The sequence below is a fragment of the Entelurus aequoreus genome, linkage group LG15 (assembly GCF_033978785.1).
Source record: "Entelurus aequoreus isolate RoL-2023_Sb linkage group LG15, RoL_Eaeq_v1.1, whole genome shotgun sequence".
In the NCBI taxonomy this organism is placed as follows: domain Eukaryota; kingdom Metazoa; phylum Chordata; class Actinopteri; order Syngnathiformes; family Syngnathidae; genus Entelurus; species Entelurus aequoreus.
Window position 1 is genome coordinate 17290953 of NC_084745.1, and position 17655 is coordinate 17308607.

Below are 17655 nucleotides of genomic sequence, written 5' to 3' on the forward strand. Positions count from 1 at the left end.
GCTTTAAGGAGTCCTCTGATTGGTCCCATGAGCTCTGCAATTCTTGGAGAGAATTTCCCCACGTAATTCACCATTCCCATGAATCTCTTCACTCCTGTGACATCACTGGGGGGTGGCATCTCTTTGATTGACCTAATCTTGTCAGGGTCAGGTTGTATCCCATTTGCGCTGACTATGTGCCCAAGGAACTTGACCTGGCTCACTGCAAACTGACACTTTTCATTAAGAGTCAGGCCACATTTTTCCAGCCACTGCAGCACCTCGTGTATGTCGTCAGCATGAGAGACTGTGCCCTCAAGGCCGTCAAGTATCTGCGCCAACCTCTTCTGAAAGTGCTTGGGAGCTGAAGATATCCCAAAGGGAAGTCGATTGAAGCTGTAACAGCCAAATGGGGTGATGAAGGTGGTGAGGGGGGCGGATTCTGCATTGAGTTGAATTTGCCAAAAACCTGCAGTGGCATTTAGCTTTGTAAAAATTGTAGCTCCTGTTAATTTTGCGAGTGTCTCATCGACAGCTGGAAGGATGTGTCTTTCCTTACAAACATTTTCATTTAGACGAGTCAGGTCTACACAGACACAAATGTTTTCATTGGGTTTGGGTACCACGACCATTCCTGTACACCATTCAGTTGCCTCTTGAATGGGTGAGATAGCCCCCATTTGTTCCATCCTGTTTAACACGTTTCGCACTTTACCCATTAATGGCATTGGCACCCTGCGTGGTATAGCCAAAGTGAAGGGCATGTCATTTTCTTTTAGCTTAATTTTGTAATCCCCCTCTAGCTTGCCCAACCCTGTGAAGACATTGGGGTACTGTGTTGTGTAGTTTGTCTCTACTGTGTTGATGGCTTCGATTTGGGAGAGCAACTGGCAGTTCTGGATTGCAGGTAAACCCAGCAGTGGAATTACAAGACCTGGCACTACATACACTTGCTGTTTCACACTTCTCGCCTTGTGAGTCATCTCTGCTGTGAAGAATCCCTTTACCATTAGTGGAACATAACTTGGCCCGCACTGCCTTTTGGTTGCAGGTGACAACTCTCCGTGTAGTTTTTGAGAGTACATGCTGACTGGGACAGCAGTGACGGCAGCTCCTGTATCGAGCTTAAATGAAACTGGTTGCCCATTGACAAAAATTGACTTTTGCCAACATGGGCTTGTATTTGAGGAATTTACTGAGCCCAGGAACAATATTATCTACACTGTCAACAAGTTTGTTTTGTTGAATTTCCTCCACCCTTAGCTTAGATTTACAAACTGCGGCAATTTACATTTATTGCATCCATGTTTGCTTCACTGTTTTCAGTGCCCGTTTGTCTCGGAGAGGGCTGCTGTCTTTTCATTTCTTTGCTCTGTCGATTTTTTGTCATTGCTTTGCTGACGGTTAGCTCAGAGTCTAACTGTAGCTTCTCGGAGAGACCGTGATCCCTAATGCCCACTACCAGGCGACCTCGTACCATCTCGTCTTTGAGCACTCAATACTGACATTGCTCGGCAAGCTTGTGCACCGCTGTAATAAACGATTCAACTGTTTCTCCTGCCTTCTGACAGCGTTTGTTGAACTTAGCTCGCTCATATATCACATTGTGCTTACATATGAAAAGTCCCTCAAAAGCTTATTTTACCTTAGAGTACGTTTTTCTGTCCTCCTCTGATAAAGCTAGCGTGTTCAACACATCGTCTGCCATATCTCCCATGGTATAGACAAGCGAGTTAACTTGGCATTCTTGACTTTTAAGATTGAGAATCCAATTAGGCCAGTTTGCAAAGTCCTCAAAATCGAACTAGTCCGGTAGATTTATCGAAAACAAGGAATCCATGTTTGTTATCTTCGCGCTCTTTCACTTGACCTGTCCTGTCGGTTCCTTCTTAAACTTTGCTCAAACCTTCAACAAAATCTCCATTTAATTGTCTGCAACATGTGTATGCATCCCAGAGACGAGGTCAGCGAATTCTGACACCATGTCGTGTACGCTTGTACTTTATATGAAATCAATACAGCGGAGACGGTCGCTTGTAGTTGTTTGTCTCTATTTGGTAACTTCCGCCCTGCCCCACATCCCGCGCATGCACGCAGGCATCGCTCACTACCCATACATTACAGATTTGACCATTGAAATGTTGGTCATTTTCTAACCAACAACGTAAATCCAACGTTAGACACCAAAATTGTCTCAGTTTACAAATACAGGCAATTTGCAACATTGTTTCGAAGTCCGTTTTAAAGGACATGTATGTATAATCAATGTTGTATCAATGTCTTGTGCCTGCTGGGTGTAGCCTTCAGTAGGTCAATAATTCATAACAACATTGATTTTAATACGTTATTCTTTTTTTTTAGCAATGACAGTTTTTTTTAAAATAAATCCCATTAAAATATTTGGGGCCCAACTCATAAAGGTGTTAAAATAAGTCATGCAATTTTTTTTATTTTTTTTTTTACTTTCAACACTTAAGTCTCTAGATTAACTTCAGATCTATCTTTCAATTTTAAGTTTTTTTAAAATTATTTTTTCATGTTTTTGTTTATGCCATTTTGTCGTAGGAAACATCGTTTTTCATATGGCAAACACACAAAATAGGCAATATTTTCACCCAAAAAATATTTCAAAGTGGAATTTGTGAGCCTTGAATAGGTCAATAATTCATAACAACATTCATCAATCAGTCAGTCAAAGATTATTTGTATAGCCCCTAATCGCAGGTGCCTTAAAGGGCTGCACAAACCACAATGACATCACTGGTCTAAACACTCCTCCGGGGTGGAATGGATGCCAAGTGGGTACAGTTGTTGCAAATAATTCATGATAATGTGAGAGTCCAGTCCATTGGGGGCAAGCAGAACCAGGTTGTAGAATAGTGGTCCACACTGGGTCATGACTTGGAACAGCTAGCACAGCACTGGTATCTCTTCAGGGATTATCTGTAGCCTTCTCCTTGCAGGAGAGCAGGGCAACAAGAGAAGTGGCAGGTCAACTGGTCTAAAATGGAGTATTCAAAAGCTAGAGTATATACAAGACTTTTAACATTGATTTAGATTTATTAATATTTTTCTGACATTGCAACTTTTTCTGGTTACATTTCACCTGTTTGCCCTTTTATTCCACTTTTTTTTAATAGTATTTTTAGAATGTGCCGTGCACTTTTAAAAAATTACCTGCAGTCTGCAAATGGCTCCCCCGGGGCCAAACTATGGACACCTTTGTGTTGGCCAATCGTTAAAAAGCCTTTTTGCATAAAAGGCAATCTTTAAAGAATAAGTAATTAATTCTGCTTAATGGCAAGCACATTTTTTCCATTTGTATTCACATATTCAAGCACCCGCTGTTTACATTCATGTATGCACAGGGCGAAAAGGGCGAGCCGGGAATTATCATTGATGAGAATGGATCCACGTCAAGCCTGTCTAATCTCGTGGGACATAAAGGGGACAAGGTTAGTTCTGTCGGAAAAAAAGTGTACACGTCAAAATGCCCCACCAATGAAAATTAATGTGCTTTTGCAGGGTGATGAAGGTGCAAGTGGGCCTGCTGGGACACCAGTAAGTCGAATAACAACGTGTTGTTTCCCAGTCATGATGCATTCAAGGAGTGCAGTAATTGACTAATGCCTTCCATACCAGGGACCAATGGGAATGCCTGGTCCAAAGGGAGAATTTGGCTTCCCAGGTAGACCTGTGAGTACTTTTAATTTGCTTAAATGTGACACAGTGCACACTTAGAACACGATCTTCGGCTAATTTAGCGTGTGTGAGGCTTCGTTTAATTTGATGCATTCAGGAACCTACTGTGTTGTTCATGTATGTTGTGATTGTGTAGGGACGTTTGGGAGTGTCGGGACCAAAAGGAGAGAAAGGAGACTCAGCCGGCCAGCCTGTGAGTGACACTGCATCATGTGCCAAACCCTTGAAAGAACAATATCATCATTTATTATCGTAATCCCACAGGGTTTTCCAGGCCCTCCTGGACCACCGGGTCGTCCCGGGATATTCCGATACCCCCAAGGGGTAAGGAAACACTTGTAAATGCTGAACAAATCAGTGAGTCGTCAATAACCGTGCTCTCTCCTTGCAGACGGTGTTCCCCATCCCTCCTCGGCCTTTCTGCAAATTGCCTGTAAGACACAAACAATTGCTCTGTTATTACAGCTTTCTTCAATCTAGCAATGTTCTCCCTGATAATAAGCACAACATTTCTTCTGGAAACACATTCCTGACTGTTGTGCGTTGATGTTTCAGCTCAATGGAACCATGACCATCGGTAAGTCAACATGCATGTTTTTACTACGTCGAGATCAGGGCTAAGTAATTGTTTTGAGCTATAAATGTGTCTATAATAATATACATCATAACTAGGTATCAAGTATAATTATCATGTAGCATTATCACTGGAGGACGAGGCTAAACATGTTACACACATGGACGATCGGATCAGAATCGGCAGCATGAAACCCTGATTGGAACATCCATAATCGCAACACATGTGTATACTCACTCAAGGTGTATTGTTTAAAATGTTTCATAAAAAATGTGTTTTTGTGTCGCCAAGGCAACTGTAAAGACGGACAGAAAGGAGAAAAGGGAGAGCGAGGCCTTCCCGGTGTCCCAGCGCCACCTCGTGAGTCAAAACCTTGGAAATTTAAAAACAATGCTAACCCTGCCTAATATGAAAACTTGACAGAAGTCAATTATTAGACATAAAAGTACAAAAAGTCAATTATTATAATCTCGTGAGAGCGAAGTAATACAAGAGCTTCTTTATTAGGGATGTGAATTTTATTTTGCTTTTTATTATTTTAATTATAAATGAATTACATTTATTCAACAAAAAATAGTATTATTTTGTACTTTGCTTGTATGTTTTGGGTGTTTTTTATTATTATATTAATATTGTGGTTTTACAAAAATAAGCAAAGTGAACAATCTTTTTTTGTTTTGTTTTGATTATTATTTTAATTATTAATTACTTTGAATTGCCTTAACTAACTAACTAACTAAAATGTTTTCTGTTTTTTATTTTACTTACATATTGTTGGTGTATTATTATGATCATCATTACTATTATGTTGTTGTCTTTGTGGTTGTACAAAAATAAGCAAAGTAAGCAATGTTTTTAATTTTGATTATAATTATAATTATTAATTAATTATGTTAAATTAACTAACTATTAACCAAAGAATTCAAAATGTTTTATTTGTTTATTTTGATTTTATATTCTTGGTGCTCATTTTATTATTATTATTATTATTAATCAAACAATATTGTTGCCTAACCAACTATCCAACAATCTTTTAATTTTTAATTTTTTTGGTGTATCACTATTAATATTATTATTATTAAAAAATTAACCAACTTTTATTTTTAATTTTTAATTATCTTTTATATTTTTGGTGTATCACTCCTATTATTATCTATCCATCCATCCATCTATTTTCTACCGCTTGTCCCGTTTGGGGTCGCCGGGGTGCTGGAGCCTATTTTAACAGCATTCGGGCGGAAGGCGGCATACACCCTGGACAAGTCGCCACCTCATCGCAGGGCCAACACAGATAGACGTTATTATTCTAATAATAATTGTTATTATTATTATTGTTATTGTTGTTGTTGTTGTGACTATACGAAACAAAGCAAAATAAGCATTGCATTTTATTTTTAATTTGATTATTATTTTAATTATTAATTACATTTAATTAACTAATTTAAAATGTTTTATCCTTTTATTTGCTTTTGTATTTTTGGTGTATTATCATTATTACTAATATTATTTATGTTGTTGTGGTTGTACAAAAATAAGCAAAGTAAGCAGTGTATTTTTTTTTTTTAGTTTTGATTATTAGTCTAATGATTAAGTAACTACATTAAAAACTACATTAAATTAAGGATGAACTAACTAACTAAAAAAATATTATTACTTTGTAATTTGCTTTCTTATTTTTGGTTTATTGTTGTTATTATTATTATTGTGGTTTTACAAAAATAAAACTACTAAAATAGTACGCGTTATTATCTATACATTGTTTTATACAACACTACGGAGATGTACCTAATGATGTGTCCAGAGGGTGTACATGCTGTATATCACCATTTTTGCTATTATTATTGTTATTATTTTTAGTAGTAGTAGGAGAGGTAGTAGCATCAATATTGTATTACTAATTATATTTTTTCTCCAAATTAGAGTTTATGAGAGGAGGCTGGGTAAGTTCCAAATAAAAGTTTCAGTCCAATTAAGTTTTGTTTTTGAAAGCCAAAAAAATAATGGATGATCGTGTTTGTGACATCAGGGAATGAAGGGCGACCGGGGCATCAAAGGAGAAAATGGCCAGAAGGGGGATACAGGGTCACCCGGGCAACCAGGTAGCCCTGGGAGACAAGGACTGGTGGTGGGTTATGTTTCCATGGCGACACAGCTCACATTTAATTGACCCATTCAAGCTATGACATATCCTGACATGTTTCAGGGACCCAAAGGAGACTCCATGGTCGGCCCTCCAGGCCAGCCCGGTGCATCTGGCGCCACAGGCTTCGGACAAGCTGGACCACCTGGACCTCCGGGACCACCAGGCCCTCCAGGAGGTCATGGAGGGTACACCTCAGGTGCAGGCTCAGGTGGAAACGGTGTGTCACTCGATTTCTTATTTTACATCCAATACTAATATGAATAATAAGTGTAATGTTCAATAACGCCATTGTTTTGTGTTGTGACAGCTTTGACTTACACCGGACCCCCCGGACCACCTGGACCTCCCGGCCCACGCGGAGGAGGCTTTGCTGCTGTACGTCTAATTATCTCAACACATTTATTCTCCTGCCGAAGACTACGTTATTTACAGTACCTGTTTTGTTAATAAATACATAAATAGGTGAAAACCTTTGCCACCTTGGAGGCGATGATGCAACAGACGGTCAGAGACGCCGAGGGGACGCTGGTCTTAGTCACAGGGACAGGAAGTCTCTTCCTCAAGGTCTCACAGGGATGGAAGGAGATACAGGTGCCAAAATATAGAATATAATTAATAGTGAATGTTGGGCAAATATAATAAAACATATACATTTAGAAATGAAAACAGATAAAATGTTTATTAAGATTTGGAAAAAACGTATTAAGCACTATTTTAAAATATTTAATCCTAAATACCTGCACATTAAAACACGGAAATATTGCATGGGATTAAAAAATTAATCCATATAAAATGTATGTATTTATAACTAAATCAAAAATATTTATTTATTATTTCAATATTAATTTATAAATAAATTAAAACACAATGTGCATTTTACTGTAAATATCGCATGTGATTTAAAAAATTGCATGAATATAAAATGTAAGTATAGTAAATAAAATAGCATGTATTTAATTATTATTTAAAATATGTATTTATTAATAAAATAAAATTACAGTATTTATTCTAAATATTGCATGTGATTAAAATAAAAATGCATCAATATAAGATGTATTTGTAAGTAAATGAAAAATAGTATGTATTTCATTAATATTTAAATGTTTGTTTTAAAATACATTAAAGACAGTATGTATTTTAAATAATGCAACTGATTAAAACAAAACATAAAAATAAAATGTATGTAGTTATAAGTAAAACATTTTTTTATGTATTTAGTTATTATTCAAATATGTATTTATAAATATATTAAAACGGTACGTATTTTAATTATTGAATTTGATTAAAATGAAAATTCATAGATAAAAAAGTATGTATTTATAAGTAAATAAAAATAGTATTGGTAATATTAGTATTAGTTAAAAAAAATTCAAACACACTATGTTTTAAATATTGTCTGTAATTAAAATAAATTCATGATTTTTTCCAATTAACAAATTGAAACAATATGTAGACAAGTAAATAAATCAATAAAAAACAACAAATGCATAAAATAACCTACAACCTAAAAATATATTTTTATTAAAATAGTAAATATGATTTTGATAGACATAAAAATAAGCATTTAATATAAAATAAAGAAATGTATTTTAAAATATTATTTTTGAGTCAGTTCTAAGACATTGAACAGATACTGCATGCCTAAAAGTCACTTTTGTTTAGTATTGTTCTTACATTTTTGTTGTATTGACTTTCTCTCTCCAGCTTGGCAGTCTGCTCCAGCACTCCAACAACGTCATAACACAACCTGAGGTTCTTCTTCCCCAATATTCAAATATTATTTATTATGAATCATCACAGTATTGCCATGAATAAACACCTCTTTGCTGTGTTTGTAGCCTCGCACTGCACAGCTGATCAAAGCCGACAGAATCAAGCGAGTGCCCTCGATTAAAGACCGAGTAAGTGATGACGAGGCTTTGTGTTGTTTCCACGGTTTCCGCTCGAACTTGTCTCCTCTGGCCGCAGCTCAACCTGGTGGCCCTCAACCAGCCGCACTCGGGCGACATGATGGGCCTGGACAACGCCGACCAGCTGTGCTACCAGCAGGCCAGAGCCATGGGCCTTCCCAACAACTACAGAGCCTTCATCTCCTCCAGCAAGCAGGACCTGGTCCACGTGGTCCACCCCGTCTTCAGGGAGACTCTGCCCGTGACCAACCTCAGGGGGGACGTGCTCTTCGGGAACTGGAGGTCCATCTTTAACGGCGAAGGGGGCGCCATCAACGCCAGGATACCAATTTATTCCTTTGATGGACGGGACGTTCTCGCGGACCCCTTTTGGTCGGTAAACCTCGTTCAGTTTTTTCTGATGAATAAAACTCATGCAAGCGGTCCTTTTTCTCCCGTGACAGGCCTCGGAAGAGCGTCTGGCACGGCTCCACCAGCAGGGGGCTGCGCGTGGTGGACAAGCACTGCGAAACGTGGCGAGCCGACCACATGTCCGTCACGGGCCAGTCCTCCAGCCTGACCTCGGGTCTGCTCCTGGGCCAGGAAACGCGGAGCTGCTCCAACGAGTACATCGTCCTGTGCGTGGAGACACACAAGAACCCTTAGCGACGCCACGCCGTCACAGACTGTGCTGTAGTCGAAGGTGCTAAAACCGCGCCGTCCCGTTTGTGCCTTGACACATCGTCCCTTCGGCACATAAAATGGAGCATTGATGGAGGGCCACTTTTCCCTTAGATGTAGACAATGATTCCATAAAAATGTGCTAGATGTTAGCCTAATCTATGCAGCCAAGAGACCAAATTGACACATTCCCATAAAATTGTCCACCATGAAGATGAAGAAGTCCTCCACTAGCAGGGAACTTGAGGCTTTTTTTTTGTTATGTTTACAGGTTGTCATGGAGATTTCTTTCAAAACAGTATTTAACTTTGGAATGGTCACAGTTTGTTTCCACTATTTCCATTCTTTCTGCCCCTCCAGTGACCACCAAATTGAAATGCACTGTACTTCAATCTTTGTTTTCAGCTCAATAGGCTATCTAATTTAAATCCAGTGAATTATTTATACCGTCACTGCACATAAACATGAAATCAGAAGATCTACGAATGTAATTTATTATTTGTCTCATGTTGTGTCTCTTTATTATTTTGTACTTTGTTTTTTGTTTTTTGCAACTAGTAGAATACATGAATGGAGATGAGTTCACATGCATTGACTTGATGCTGGACTTTTTGCATTTTTATCTCGCTACATTATTTCGTGCTGAAAAATAAAATGTTGAAAAATTCCGAAAGGAAAAAGTGTGAGCACATTTTTGTTGGTGCTTTGTTCAATAAAGTTTTCTCATTTCATAATAAAAGTATTTTTTTTATTATTGGTACAAAAATAACTACAAAGACTAAACACTACTACGAGATAAAATAAAAATGCATAGATAAAACATTTATGTATACGTGAATAAAAAATAGTATGTATTTATTTATTCGACATTTATTCATAAAAAAATAAACACTGTAATCATTTTTAAATATTGTGTTAGTATAATAAATTCATGATTTTTTTATTTTTTTAAAAATTGAAACACAAAATGTAGTGACTACAACAAATTAAATGACAGCTAATAGCTACATAAATTACAAATCTAAAAATAAATGTTTATTATGATAGTAAATATGATTTTTGAAATACATGAACATAACGACACTTATACCAACTTCCGGCACAGCGTTGCCAGACGTATGACAAATTAATATATTTGGAATGTTGATTTCCTTCTCTGTACGATCAAAAAACAACGCTTATCATACATAACAAAGAAAAATGTGATTTTAACGGTAAAAATGCATTGTAAGTGTCACGTTTTGCTGCATCAGATGATCAAATCGAGTATGTACGATAATATTCCACAAAATACGATCATGTGTCAGCTTCTGGTACGATAATTTGTTATTTTCCATTTGTCAATGAACTTCCGGTATGATGACGCAGAGAAGGGCTGGCAACATGGGTGGAAAGTCGAAAGGTGAATGAACTTTAAACAATCGACTGTTTTAACCCCGCTGGCCGAATTCGGATGGACTTTACTGACGATTTTGAAGCCGCCCAAAGACGTTGCTGCTGTTGGAGGACCAAGTGGTCGTGTTTTACTGTTAGAACCATGTTTGTGCTTTTGTTTTGCGTTTATCTGGCATGTCTACCGTTTTACTCGACAGCCAATAGGAACGACAAGCCTATCATCGGTGAGTTTAGTACCGCAGGACTCACTCTTTCTCATTACAATGACACCTATGTGTTTTCAAAGGCATCATTAAAAATGACAAGTTTGTGTTTTTAAAGGCATCATTAAAAATGACAAGTTTGTGTTTTTAAAGGCATCTTTAAAATGACAAGTTTGTGTTTTTAAAGGCATCCTGGCACAGGATCTTTCCACACCTGTAGACAATCAGACTTCTTACATCGCTGCCTCTTATGTCAAGTTCTTGGAGTCTGCAGGGGCCAGAGTGGTCCCAATTAAGTCAGTCTTTATCATTTCCCCATTAAATGTTGATATTTATTAATCATTCAAGTTTAAACCTTCCTTGTTGTGTTTTTCTACAGGATCAACCAGCCTGAGGAGGAATATAGGAGACTATTCAAATCCATTAATGGGTAAATTATGTTGTTTACTATGTACATTTTTTGACAATCCTCTATATGACAAGAGTGCTTTGCAGTTTTTGAGGACCTCCTGAAAAAATATTAGTCAATGATTATTTGTATGACAGCTGTTTTTGAGGACCTACAGTATTAGTCAAATATCCTCTGTATGAAAGGAGTGCTCTGTGTGTTGCAAAACTGCAAACATTCTAGTCAAAGATCCTGTATACCAGTGTTTTTCAACCACTGTGCCGCTGTGTGCCGTGAGATACAGTCTGGTGTGCCATGGGAGATTATGTAATTTTACCTATTTGGGTTAAAAATATTTTTTGCAAACCAGTGATTATAGTCTGCAAATGATGTGTTGTTGTTGAGTGTTGGTGCTGTCTAGAGCTCGGCAGAGTAACCGTGTAATACTCTTCCATATCAGTAGGTGGCAGCCGGTAGCTAATTGCTTTGTAGCTGTCGGAAACAGCGGTAGGCATTGTGCAGGTAAAAAGGTGTCTAATGCTTAAACCAACCATAAACAAAAGGTGAGTGCCCCTAAGAAAAGGCATTGAAGCTTAGGGAAGGCTATGCAGAACGAAACTAAAACTGAACTGGCTACAAAGTAAACAAAAACAGAATGCTGGACGACAGCAAAGACTTACTGCGGAGCAAAGACGGCGTCCACAATGTACATCCGAACATGACATGACAATCAACAATGTCCCCACAAAGAAGGATAAAAACAACTTAAATATTTTAGATTGCTAAAACAAAGTAGATGCGGGAAATATCGCTCAAAGGAAGACATGAAACTGCTACAGGAAAATACCAAAAAAAATAGGAGCGCAAGACATGAACTAAAACACTACACACAAGAAAAAACCAAAAAACTCAAAATATGTCACGGCAGGATGTGACAGGTGGTGACAGTACACCTACTTTGAGACAAGTCGGTGTACTTTTTTATTCCTCAATAAAAAAGGTAGAAAAGCGCTATACAAGTACAACCCATTTACCATTTACAAGAGCTGTAGTGATGCATTCTTGGTTATGGTTGGAATTCATATCAAACAATTGCGAGAACGACTTTTTATTGTCAATATCGGCTGCTGAGTTTCATTTTTTTATGTTTTCGGCCTGGTGGCGTGCCTCAGAATTTTTTCAATGGGAAAAAATTAAAGTAAACAAAAACAGAATGCTGGACAACAGCAAAGACTTACAGCGTGTGGAGCAGACGGCGTCCACAAAGTACATACGTAAATGCCATGACAATCCACAACAAAATAGGAGCGCAAGACAAGAACTAAAACACTACACACAGGAAAACACCAAAAAAGTCCAAATATGTCACGGCGTGATGTGACAGGTGGTGACAGTACACCTACTTTGAGACAAGAGCTGTAGTGATGCATGCTTGGTTATGGTTTAAAGTCATATCCAACAATTGCGACAACGACTTCTTACTGTCAACTGAGTTTCGTTTTTTAATGATTTCTGCTGCTGGCGTGCCTCCGGGGTTTTTTCAACGCAAAAAATGTGCCTTGGCTCAAAAAAGGTTGAAAAACACTGCTGTATATGATGTGAGTGCTTTGCTGTTTTTGAACATCTGTTGGAAAAATCCTAGTCCGGTACCGGTCCGTGGACCGATTGGTACCGGGCCGCACAAGAAAAAAAAAAATTTAAAAAATGGTTTGTTTATTAAATCAACATAAAAAACACAATATATACATTATCAATACAGTCTGCAGGGATACAATCCGTAAATTTCAAGCGTTGACCGGTCCGCAGCTACAAAAAGGTTGGGGACCACTGCTCTGTATGGAAGGAGTGCTCCACTGGTTTTAAGGAGCTATTGCAACAAACATAGTCAAAGATTTTCTGTATGACATGCTGTTTTTGAGGAACAATTTGCAAACATTTCTCTGTATAACAGGTGCGCTGTGCTGTTTTTGAGGATTTACCACAAAAACATTTATCAAACATCTTCTATGTGTCATGAGTGCGTTGCTTTTGAGGACCTACCGCACAAATACATATATGGCATGAGTGCTTTGCTGTTTTTGAGGATCTGCAAAAATGTTCATAAAATCTTTGACATGAGTGCTTTGTTGTTTTTGAGGACCTACTGAAAAAATATTAGTCAATGATTATTTGTATGACAGGCATACATAGCTGTTTTTGAGGACCTACAGTATTAGTAAAATACCCTGTGTATTAAAGGAGTGCTCTGTGTGTTGCAAAACTGCAAAAAATTCTAGTCAAAGATCCTGTATATGACGTGAGTGCGTTGCTGTTTTTGAAGATCTGTTGGAAAAATCCTAGTCGGAGATCCTCTCTATGGAAGAAGTGCTCCGCTGGTTTTAAGGATCTATTGCAACAAACATAGCCAAATATTTTCTGTATGGCATGGGCCCTCTGCTGTTTTTGAGGAACAATTTGCAAAAACTCTTGTCGAAGATCCTCTGTATAACAGGTGCGCTGTGCTGGTTTTTGAGGATTTACCACAAAAACATTTATCAAACATTTTCTATATGCATGCTTTGCTTTTGAGGACCTACCGCAAAAAGACATACATGGCATGAGTGCTTTGCTGTTTTTGAAGATCTGCAAAAATGTTATTCATAAAATCTCAATATGACATGAGTGCTTTGGTGTTTTTGAGGACCTATTGGAAAAAATGCTAGTCAGAGATTCTCTACATCAGTGGTCCCCCTACCTTTTTGTAGCTGTGGACCGGTCAACGCTTGAAAATGTGTCCCGGGGGTGGGAGGGGGGGGGGGGGGGGGGGGGGGTTTTGATTTAATACAAAAAAAACACCCCACAATTGTATTTTTATTTTTTATTTCTTGTGTGGCCCGGTACTAATCGGTCCACAGACCGGTACCGGTCCGGGGCCCGGTAGTTGGGGACCACTGCTCTACATGACAGAAAAGTGCCGTTGTTTTCCAGGAACTACTGCAAAACCCCTTGTCTAAAAATCTTCTGTGTTACAGGTGCACTCAGCTGTTTTTGAGGATTCATCACTGAAACGTTAATCACATACACTGAACAAAAATATAAATGCAACACTTTTGTTTTTGCTCCCATTTTTCAGGAGTTGAACTCAAAGATCTAAAACTTCTACTACACAAAATACATTTTCCTCAACTATTGTTCACAAATCTGTTAGTTTCTTCTTCGCCAAGATAGTCCATCCCACCTCACAGGTGTGGCATATCAAGATGCTGATTAAACAGCATGATTATTGCACAGGTGTGCCTTAGGCTGCCCACAATAAAAGGCCACTCTGAAATGTGCAGTTTTATCGCACAGCACAATGCCACAGACAACACAAGTTTAGAGGGAACGTGCAGTAGGCATGCTGACTGCAGGAATATTCACCAGAGCTGTTGCCCGTTAATTGAATGTTCATTTCTCTACCATAAGCCGTCTCAAAAGCCGTTTCAAAGAATTTGGCAGTACAGCCAACCAGCTTCACAACCGCAAACCATGTGTAACGGCACCAGCCTAGGACCTCCACATCCAGCAGGTGCACCTCCATGATCGTCTGAAACCAGCCACCCGGACAGCTGGTGCAACAATTGGTTTGCATAACCAAAAAGAATTTCTGCACAAACTGTGGGAAACCGTCTCAGGGAAGCTCATCTGCATGCTCGCCATCCTCATCGGAGTCACGACCTGACTGCAGTTTGTGGGCAAATGCTCACATTCGATGGCGTCTGGCACGTTGGAGAGGTGTGCTCTTCACGGTGGGATCCCGGTTTTCACTGTTCATGGCAGATGGCAGACAGCGTGTGTGGTGTCGTGTGAGAGAGCAGTTTGCTGATGTCAACGTTGTGAATGGAGTGGCCCATGGTGGGGGTGGGGTTATGGTATGGGCAGGCGTATGTTATGGAAAACAAACGCGAGTGCATTTTATTGATGGCATTTTGAATGCACAGAGATATGACGAGATCCTGAGGCCTGAGGCTCATCACCTCATGTTGCAGCAGGACAATGCACGGCCCCATGTTGCAACGATCTGCGCACAATTCCTGGAAGCTGAAAACATCCCAGTTCTTGCATGGCCAGCATACTCAGCGGACATGTCATCCATTGAGCATGTTTGGGATGCTGTGGATCGGCGTATACGACCGCGTGTTCCACTTCCTGCCAATATCCAGCAACCCCGCACAGCCATTAAAGAGGAGTGGACCAACATTCCACAGGCCACAATCAACAACCTGATCAACGCTATGTGAAGGAGATGTGTTGTAATGTGTGAGGCAAATGGTGGTCACACCAGATACTGACTGCTATTTCCTTTACATAGTGAAACCCATTATCTAAGTTACATTCAAACCAGTGTGGGCAGCACTAAGAGCAGGTGGTTAAAGTATCTTGCCCAAGGACACAACGGCAGTGACTCGGATGGCGGAAGCGGGGCTCGAACCTAGAACCCTCAAGTTGCTGTCACGGCCACTCTGTGTCAAGTTTTAAGGTGGTGAAAAAATGATTTTTACTAAGAAGTTCCTTCAACAAAGATCTTTTTCATTCTGTGTTGGGAAGGCTGAGTCCGCCTGAGTGTGTGAACGAGAAGGAGCGGGGCTCCCCTCTGTGCATGGCGCAGGAGGAAGGGAAAAGCACACAGCTATCAGCGCGCACAGTGTGATCAGTACTTCCGCGTCAATCACTTGTTCATTTAGTTATGGTTATGAGTTATAAATGTATTTCCCAACAGGTTACACAGGTGGGCGAACATTTTACTCAACTCAAATTTGGATGGATTTCTTTTAGGAGCAATGTGCAATGAAATGGTTGAAATCCCTATTCGCACATGTGCGACAGTTTTTGTTTTGTTTTTTAAGTCGCACAGTCTATTTTTATGCGAGTACATTTTTCGCACCGTACACCCCTGAAGGGCTTTGCTGTTTTTGTGGACCTACTACAAAAATGTTAGTTAAAGATCCATATACTTAATAGCATGAGTGCTTTGCTGTTTTTGAGGACCTATTACAAAAATGCTAGTAGAATATCCTCTGTATGGCAGGCGCACTCTACTGTTTTTGAGGACGTTGTAGAAAAACGCGAATCAAAGATCCTCTACATGACAGGAGTGCTTTGCTGTTTTTCAGGACCACTGGAAAAATGTTAGTCAAAGATTCTTTAAATGGCAAAATGTTTTTCAAACATCCATATATGGCTGTTTTTGAGGACCTACTACAAAAAATACGAGTGAAATATCCACTATATGGTAGGCGCACGTAGTACAAAAACTTGTCAAACATCCTCTATGTGACAAGAGTGCTTTACAATTTTTGAAGACCACTGGAAACATTTCAGTTGAAGATTCTTTATTTGACAGAATTGTACTGCTGTTTTTGAGAACCCCTCTGGTCAAATATACATTGCAGGCAAAATCTGCTGTTTTTGAGTAGTAGTAAAAAAAACAGTGCTTCGCTGTTTTTGAGGACCACTGAAACATTTCAGTTGAAGATTCTTTATTTTACAGAAGTGTTCTGCTGTTTTTGAGGACCTATTGCATAAACCCTGGTCAAATTTCCTTTATATGGCAGTCGCACTCTGCTGTTTTTGAGGAACTATTGTAAAAATCCTGGTCAAATTTCCTCTATATGGCAGGCACAATCTGCTGTTTTTGAGGACCTATTATCAAGTGTCCTATATGGTTTTAGGACGTAGTACAAAAACACGAGTCAAAACACGACAGGACTGCTTTGTTATTGAAGACTACTGGAAACATTTTAGTCGAATATTCTTTATGTGACGGAAGTACTCTGCTGTTATTAAGGACTTATTGCAAAAACCCTGGTCAAATTTCCTTTATATGGCAGGCACACGCTGCTGTCTTTGAGGACCTATTGCAAAAACCCTGGTCAAGTATCTTCTATACGGCAGGTGCACTCTGCTGTTTTTGAGGACGTAGTATAGAAACAGTATTCAAAAATCCTATACATGACAGGACTGATAACGTTGTTTTTGAGAACCACTGTAAAAATGTTAGTCGAAGATTCTTCATATGACAGAAGTCCTCAGCTGTTTTTGAGGACCTATTGCGAAAACCTTAGTCAGATTGTGTCTATAGGACAGGCACTGCTGTTTTTGATGGCGGACTAAGAAAAACACAAGTAAAATATTCTCTGTGACAGGAGTCCCTTGCTGTTTTTGAGAACCAACTGAAAATAATGCAAGTCAAAGATCTTCTATATGACGGGAGTGTTCTGCTCTTATTGTAGACCCACATGTACTACATTAATTCTGGTCAAAATGCTGTTTTTAAATGTGTGTGCTATTTGTGTATCAACAGAGTTCTGTACCCTGGAGGATCAGCCAACATCACCTCATCAGGCTACCAAAGAAGTGCGAAGGCCTTCTACGAGATGGCCATTGAGGTGGGTTTAACACAAAAATTATTTATGTTGTTATTTGTGTCATTTGTCTCAACATGAGTCTTTTATTGTGACGTTGCAGGCCAACAAGAGGGGAGATCACTTCCCCATTTGGGGCACCTGTCTGGGCTTCGAGCAGCTGTTGTTGCTGACCAGTGGCGTGAACCTGCTGACAGAGACGGACACAAGGGACGTGACCTTACCCCTCAGCTTCACTAAAGGTATGTCTCTTGTTGTCCATCAGCTTAACCATTGACCCCAGCATGTTAATGCTTTACCTCCTGAGTAAATACGCTG

The 17655-nt window shown here is 39.2% G+C and overlaps 2 protein-coding genes across 4 annotated transcripts in view; both read left to right on the forward strand.

The window, feature by feature from the left end:
- The window catches only part of LOC133629866 (collagen alpha-1(XVIII) chain-like), a 91226-nt gene extending 81582 nt beyond the window's left edge, over positions 1-9644 (forward strand). The window contains exons 26-42 of the mRNA XM_062020911.1: positions 3348-3434; positions 3505-3540; positions 3622-3675; positions 3818-3874; positions 3946-4005; positions 4073-4114; positions 4237-4258; positions 4547-4615; positions 6176-6195; positions 6282-6380; positions 6459-6615; positions 6706-6773; positions 6861-6989; positions 8103-8150; positions 8237-8299; positions 8367-8680; positions 8752-9644. Coding sequence (XP_061876895.1) covers positions 3348-3434; positions 3505-3540; positions 3622-3675; positions 3818-3874; positions 3946-4005; positions 4073-4114; positions 4237-4258; positions 4547-4615; positions 6176-6195; positions 6282-6380; positions 6459-6615; positions 6706-6773; positions 6861-6989; positions 8103-8150; positions 8237-8299; positions 8367-8680; positions 8752-8953 — 1527 coding nt within the window. The 3' untranslated portion in view covers positions 8954-9644. The remainder of the gene's footprint in view (positions 1-3347; positions 3435-3504; positions 3541-3621; positions 3676-3817; positions 3875-3945; positions 4006-4072; positions 4115-4236; positions 4259-4546; positions 4616-6175; positions 6196-6281; positions 6381-6458; positions 6616-6705; positions 6774-6860; positions 6990-8102; positions 8151-8236; positions 8300-8366; positions 8681-8751) is intronic.
- Positions 9645-10350: 706 nt separating this feature from the next.
- The window catches only part of LOC133629869 (gamma-glutamyl hydrolase-like), a 51189-nt gene continuing 43884 nt past the window's right edge, over positions 10351-17655 (forward strand). For 2 of the 3 annotated variants that reach the window (XM_062020917.1, XM_062020918.1), the window contains exons 1-5: positions 10351-10587; positions 10754-10862; positions 10946-10996; positions 17277-17361; positions 17441-17579. In XM_062020917.1, coding sequence (XP_061876901.1) covers positions 10422-10587; positions 10754-10862; positions 10946-10996; positions 17277-17361; positions 17441-17579 — 550 coding nt within the window. In that variant the 5' untranslated portion in view covers positions 10351-10421. The remainder of the gene's footprint in view (positions 10588-10753; positions 10863-10945; positions 10997-17276; positions 17362-17440; positions 17580-17655) is intronic. The other variant, XM_062020919.1, reaches the window with a different exon arrangement.